Genomic DNA, 7077 nt, shown 5'->3' with positions numbered 1-7077 from the left:
CCAACTCAGCCATGCCAGGGTCAGGGCACCGTTCAGTGTTTTAAAGTAATTTGTTAATCTGACGAGTCCATGTACCCAGGAACTTTTTTGCACCTTTATCCCACTCTTGCAAGGTCTTAGCATTTCTGCTTTCCATAAATGCCTGTGTTACCCCCCTCTCTCACCAGGTGACACTCTGAAATAGGAATGGCAAAGAGCACATCCCAGCATACTTCACATTCAGAATGGAGAGAACAGAGTGTCTGCTGGGAAAGAGGTAAAGAGTGATGCTGACACTTGAAGACAGTTCTGGAGGCTGGTCTGAGGTTATTGGGTCAGTAGCAGGAGACATTGCTTTCCCCTGATCTCCAGGAGAAGTGCACACATGGCAGTTAACATGTATGTATGGCAGTTACTTATATGGCAGTTACACATATGTGTTTGAATCTTTCAAACTGGTTGCCAGGCTGGAATGACCGATGACATCAGAGGCTTCCGACCATCCTGATTGGAAGGATCAAACTCCGTGGCGCTCGGCAGCGAGGGTGGACAACAGCCTCTTCTCTCCAGCCCTGTGATCACCCAGATTTCCTGAAAGAAAAGAGTTTGAAAGAAATCATGGCCAGCCATGAACAGAGTCTCCAGTCTGACAACCTGAGCCCCCAGCCAAGCACTGCGGCGTATCCCCTGGAGGTGACAGTAATTCAAGTCAACCCAGGACCATCAGGTGAGGAAACAGGGGCCAGAGGGATTTGACAGGGGTGCCCGTTAAGGAGGAAGGTGTGAGGAGGGTGAAGAGGGTGTGTGTGAAAGAAAGGGGAGGTTCAGAAAGCCAGGGATTGGAGGAGACCACAGGACCTGGGGACAAGGAGATCCCCACGACAGGAAAGCCTGGGAGGCAAGAAAAAAGGGTTAGGGGATGATAGTCCAAGGTGAGAGAAGGGAAGGGGGGGACACCACGAGGGCTCCTTTCGTTCCCCTTCCATGGGACAAATGACCTGTAACAAGGAAGAGTTTTCAGGACGGAGAGGTAGAACAATGGCAAGGTGAATGTGGAGGGGAACAGACGTCACGACAGGAGAATGGTGAAGAGACGGCTGGGGAGAAGGCCCATAGCCCATGAGACTGGAGAGAATGGAGGGGCTTGTTTGAGGAAGGCATGGGTGGGCTGGAGTGGGCATCTGGTTTAGGTGACCAGTAGCTGAATTCCAAAGGCAAAAAAAGCCTTTTACTGTAACCTGGGTTCTTCACTCAGCTCCCTGTGTGGATTCCAGCCCCCTGCCTCCAAACACTGGCGGCAGTAAGAGGAAGAGGGAGCAGTCAACAGAAGAGGAGGGTGAGGAGGAGACCACCCCTGGGCCTGAAAACATCGGGGCCCTAGAGACAGTGTGCGGCCAGGAAATGAGGCCAAAGAAGCAGCGCACATCCACAGTGCTGCCAGAACACCATGAGGCCTTCGCCAGGCTGCTCAGTAAGAAGACACCCTGGAGAGCACCCTCCAATCCTTAAAAAAAAAAAAAAAAAATTTAATATACCTGTACCTTTCCAACAGAAAAGAACCCCCTGCCAGCGGGTGCACTCTCTGTCCTGGGAGGACTCCCAATGGGTCGCCCATCAGGGACACTTAGAAGTGATGCAGGATTAGGCTGGATTCGAAAAGGCTTGCACGTGGGGTTATGAGGCCTGGTTTCAACTGTATCTCTGAGACTCCTTAGCTCTGACTGGCCCTTTGAATCCAAATACCTGCACCCGTGCAAGGGGGCATCATGAGGCCACCGCCGCACCCTGATGTGCTGCCATGGAGAAAATGACTGACTGCTAGGGCAGCGCCAGGGGCACGCTCCTGCATGATGACGGGACAGCACTGATTATTTAAGATCTGAGTGATGCGGATATGCTGCTGCCACCTCACCTGCCACCCGGTCCCCCCACACTGGGTGGGTGGAGGTAGTGTCACCCCTGCTTCCTTGCCCAGAGAACAGTCTCCCCTGTCCCTCTTCCTGTCATCCTCAGCCTTGGCCACAACCTGAACCTTCCCCAATAGGCGCACGGTTCTCCTCTTTGCCCCATAATGCACCTCCGGCAACCCTGTTCCTGTGGCCAAGCTAACACCTGCCCTCTCTTCACAGAGGACCCTGTCGTGAAAGGGTTCCTGGAGTGGGACAGAAGCCTGAGGCTCACAGACAAGGTAAGAGGTATTCCTGCTCTACCTTTGATTCCAGGGCAGTGGGGCAGGGTCGGGGGGTGGGGCTTCCTGAGCCCACAGTTCCCAGTCCAACCGGATGCCTCGTCACCACTTCCTTTTGGGGACCCAGGTATTTCTTGCAGTGTGGACAGCAGCCCTGCTTCTGGCCTGGCTTCTCTGGGATCTGAGCCCAAGGCCTGTCCCTATGGTTGTTGGCACATCAAGTCCCCTGTTCTTTCAGCTCTTGGGGACTCCCCATGCTCTAGCTTATCAGAGACCCCTGTGATGCCAGGTGTCCTACACTCATGCCCTGAAACCCTTAGCCCTTGCCTGGGAGCACCAGCCGTTCCCCTGTCTCACCATTCTTCCCCTTTCACCACATGAGTCCTCTGGCATGTTCTTCCCCTCTTTCCACCAGTACCTGCTGGCCATGGTCATCGCTTACTTCAGCCGTGCGGGCCTCTTCTGCTGGCAGTACCAGAGGATTCACTTCTTCCTGGCCCTGTGAGTACCGTGCTGAAGCCCATCGGTCAGCGTTCATCCTCTGGGGAGTTCAGGGAGAGAGTGGGCCTCCAACCTTCCTTCTGCTCTTCCAACCATTTCTGTGTGTACTCTGTGTATACCCAAGATAGGACTGTAGTATAGCATTTGTTATACTGTTCTTTGTCAAAGCCAACAACCCTAATGCAGTTAAAAGATAGAACAAAGAAAAAGAAAACATAAAAGCCTCATAAAGAACTGACTCCACTCTTCCACTGAATGAATAGGCTCCAGACTGACCATTTCTAATTTTTCTCTCCCCCTACCCCCCACTTCATAACACTCCCAAATGTAGTGGTGTTTCTCCTCAACTGAGGCCGTCTTTAAATAACACATATCTGTTGTGAAAGGCTCCCCAGGACCCTGGTTGGGTTGCTTAGCTGTTTGGAGTGCCGTCCAGTACACCAAAATGTTGCGGGTTCGATCCTGGTCAGGGCACCTGCAGGAGGCAATCGATCCATGTTCCTCTCTCACATCAAGGTTTCTCTCTCTCCCTCTCTCCAAAATCAATAAACATGTCCTCAGATGAGCAGAAAAAAACACGACCCCTAGGGATATTTCCTACAAGCCTCTCTGAATATACTTCTAAAACACGGGTCTAACCTCTTCACCACCCTGCTCCCAACAGTGTCATTGGCTGACTTTGCTCTAAACCAAGGCCAGAGTTCCCAGTTTGACATCAGCTCTCTCTGCGACCTCCATCACATTCGCTCCCCACCCTGACATGGCAATCTTCATTTCGCTACCCTTCCCTGATTTTATCTTGTGTTTTAATCCCTGGTATTTTTACACATATGTAACTAAAAGAAATTATTTCTTCTGAAAACTAACTCAAACACCAGAATCTTCAGACCCCCTCACTTCTGTAGCCAAGTAACATTTCAATTAAAATTCTAACACAATGTGATATTTTGGATTACAGTACTTTCTCATCTCCACTTTCTCCTTCTTTAATCCCATCAGACTAGACCACTGTTGAGGGCAGTCTTGTCAAAACATCAATGGCTCCCTAAAACACTCAGCACAGTTCTTTTTTTTTTTAAGATTTTATTTACCTATTTTTAGAAAGAGGGAAAAGGAGGGAGAAAGAGAGGGAAAGAAACATCAATCAGTTGCCTCTCACAGCCCCCAACTGGAGACCTGGCCTGCAACCCAGGCATGGGCCCTGACTGGGAATGGAACTGGCGACATTTTGGTTTACAGGCCAGCGCCCAATCCACTGAGCCACACCAGCCAGGGCTCAGCACAGTTCTTTCCATGTTACAAAGTTTAAGTTATTTTGAGTCTCTAAGGTAATCAGTTTTGCACTTGACTATGAGACAGAGCATTTTGTCATTCATTCTGTAAAACCTTATCAAGTGCATCTCAAGTGCCTGGAAACATGAGGTTGGGAAGAGAATTCAAGAAGGGCTGCTGAGTGCATGCACTGAGGAACCAAGCCCTGTACTGGTCAGTTGGTAGGAAAGCGAAGAATACTGCAATGGGCTGGTTGGGCCCTACCCACAAGAACTGTCTAGGGACTTACACTACAGGGAGACAAGTGTGTGCACACAAAGCAGGTTAAAGGAAGGGGATGGGCTTCCCCACTGAATCTTATCTGCATCATCAAGGTATGAGAGGTGCCCTTCAGTTCCCAGCTCTGCAGGGACTTCTTGATGACGGGGTGGCACTCTTTGACACCGGATAGGGCTCCTGTGGGTCCTGTGTGAAGCTGATCCAGTCTGTGTCCTTTCTGGAAAGCAGACCTCAGGCAGGGGACCTTCTTGTCCAGCTCCCGACTGACACCCTCATGACTTTTCTCAGCTACCTGGCTCTTGATATGGAAGAGGATTACCATGCCCCTAAAGAGACCATCTTTTCCTTCCTCTATGGGGACAGCAACTGTGCCCGGCGTCCCTTGTTCCACAAACTGCAATTTCAGTTCTTTCGTTCCATGGGCTACAGGGCATGGGTCACCAAGGAGGAGTGCGAAGAGGTAAGTGGGCTGTGGGGATCTGGCAGAGGGGGGACCAGATTGGAGAGAGAAGGGATCATGGGGGATCACAGTTGGGATGGGGCAATGAAAACAGATTTGGGGACTGAGCAGGAGTGTGACGGTGTCCACCCACACAGTTGTCACCTCCTCAGATGCTGTTTGTCTTTCCAGATCCAGGCCTTTGATCCCGAGCTGTGGGTGTGGAAGCGAGATCGCAGCCTCCTTTCTGACCTCACAGAGCGTGAGGTAGGTGTGCAGGAAGGCAGGGCTCTGTCTGCACAGGTCCATATGGAATGATTGGTTGTCCCTTTAGGAAATCCAAGACATTTAACTGCTGCACCCATGCTCATCCACCCCACCCCTCCCCATCACCCTACTACACACTGTGAAATACACCCACCAGGCACATACCCAGGCACCAACTTGGGTCCCAGACACCAGCTGACAAACCACACCCAGGCTCCTCAATGGGATGTGTGGGTGCCAGGCCTCAAGATTTGGCTGAAATCATTTCACTGAAGCAGCTGGGTCCAAATGACAGCTTGTTGGAATACTGAGTTTCGTGAAAAGTGAAATTTTTCCTATAATGTGTTTTGACTTCCTGTTGTTAATTCAACGGGCCTCTCATCCCTCAGGAATACCAATATAGAGACTACCACAAAGTAAATGCGTAACATGGGATATGAGGTGGAACCATCTCTACATCCAACAATAGAAGACAAATCATGACTAGCTCTATTCTCATCCAAATTTACTCTCAAATTGCTGGTGGCCACATCACAGATGTGTTCTAAATTTCCCCTGCCTCACTAATCTCCCCTCTTGCACAAGTACAGGTTTCCCCCTCAGTTTTAGGGTCCAGGAAGTTTGTCAGAATGAGCAAAGGTTGAGAAAGACTAGCTCCAGCATGGCTCATAAGACCCACACATTCGAGTTACAGCTTTGGAAAGACCATTAAGCAAAGGTTTGCTTTCAACCTGGTAAACTGGCTATCTCAGACCATTCTGGATGCTATAACAAAAGACCAGAGATTAGTGGCTTACAAAGAACAGACCCTGACTTCTGCTAGTTTTGGAGGCTGGAAGTCTGAGATCAGGTCGAGTTCTGGTGAAGACCCTCTTCTGTGCTGCACACGGCCAACTCCCCACGGGGTGCTCACTCGGTGTGAGGGCAGAGGCATGTCTCTGGGGTCTTCTATAAGGGCAACAATCTCATCCATAAGGGCTCCACCCATGACCTAATCACCTCCTGAAGGTGCCTGCTGCTTCTTCTTTTTGTAAATCCTCTCCTGAGGATATGTTTATTGATTTGAGAGAGAGAGGAAGAAAGGGAGAAACATTAATGTGGGAAGGGATCCAACCCAAAACCTAGGTATGTGACATGACTAGGGATCACACCCACAACCTTTTGGTGTGAGTCTATGCTCCAACCAACTGAGCCACCATCACCCTAGGGTTTATGAATTTGGGGGGACACAAGCACTGTGACTGTAGCACTAGCCAACTTTGGACCAGGTGTTATGGGTAAACATTAGAATCCAGGGTTAGCTAATTTCAGGGTTAGGGAGCTGGCTCCTGGTCCCATGGTTTGTGATGTTGACATGTCAGGAATGTTTCTAGCATGATTACAAGTTCAGATTTTCATTCGTACAATTGGACCAAGGTGTGAATAAGGTGAAGCAGGACTCTCCCTCTGTGGGCGGCTCCCTGAACAGAATTACTTAGAGTCCTCCTAGGAAGCAGGTCACTGGGTATATGAAGTAATCTTTGGACTCAGGGTCATCAAATTTCAACAATCATACTTGAAAAACAAAAGTGTGAGATGGGGTTTGAGAATAGAGGATTAGAGAGACAGTTGGATTTATAGATTTATAGTTTAAACTCTGCTTGGAACTGACTGAGAATATAGATCATCTTTCTATCTGGAGAGTTTCCTTTTTTAAGTGTGACATCCTGCCTTTCTCTCTCTCCCTCTTACTTCTAGGTCGCTGCACCCACAGGAGATTCCAGTTCTCAGCAGCTAGTCAATCCAGGCGCTAATAACAGGCATGAGGAAGGGAAAGAGGAGCCTCCTGTGCAGATAATCTAGCAGAACCCAGAATATTCCAGAATGAGCTGGAGAGTTATTATGCCCTACTCTTCGGAACACTTCTAGGAGTCCGTTTAAGGACAATTGGAAACCAGAGTTTTTTCAGGTTTTGCCCGTTTCTAAGTCAACACCCAAAATTTCAGATGTTTGATTCACATCTCCCCTGAGGGGGAAGCTAGAGGTCCTATTTTCTATGCACTTGGTTGCAACAGTCTAGAGCTGTCAGAAGGTGGAGTTTAGAGGCTCAGAATAGGAGGAAAATGCTTTAAAAGTATTAATTGTCCTAAGATTGTGATAGCTGAATGCATGT

At 49.3% G+C, this 7077-nt stretch overlaps 1 protein-coding gene across 1 annotated transcript; it reads left to right on the top strand.

The window, feature by feature from the left end:
- The first annotated feature begins 597 nt into the window (after positions 1-597).
- LOC123823699 (speedy protein E4-like) lies at positions 598-6767 on the top strand. Its single transcript, XM_045846649.1, has 7 exons — positions 598-706; positions 1181-1450; positions 2109-2167; positions 2583-2668; positions 4508-4679; positions 4851-4925; positions 6663-6767. The coding sequence occupies exons 1-7, from the start codon at positions 598-600 to the stop codon at positions 6765-6767; spliced, it is 876 nt and encodes a 291-aa protein (XP_045702605.1).
- The last annotated feature ends 310 nt before the right edge of the window (positions 6768-7077 follow it).

The sequence above is a fragment of the Phyllostomus hastatus genome, unplaced genomic scaffold (genome assembly GCF_019186645.2).
Source record: "Phyllostomus hastatus isolate PE091 unplaced genomic scaffold, TTU_PhHast_1.1 phas_contig_5, whole genome shotgun sequence".
NCBI classification, from domain to species: domain Eukaryota; kingdom Metazoa; phylum Chordata; class Mammalia; order Chiroptera; family Phyllostomidae; genus Phyllostomus; species Phyllostomus hastatus.
This window is presented reverse-complemented; position numbering and strand designations above follow the sequence as displayed.

Bases quoted from the DNA above. Each gene is read 5' to 3' on its own strand.
- LOC123823699 (XM_045846649.1), top strand. From the start codon at position 598: ATGGCCAGCCATGAACAGAGTCTCCAGTCTGACAACCTGAGCCCCCAG. The intron at 2,669-4,507 runs GTGAGTACCGTG...GACTTTTCTCAG, and splicing joins ATTCACTTCTTCCTGGCCCT to CTACCTGGCTCTTGATATGG. The intron at 4,680-4,850 runs GTAAGTGGGCTG...TTGTCTTTCCAG, and splicing joins CCAAGGAGGAGTGCGAAGAG to ATCCAGGCCTTTGATCCCGA.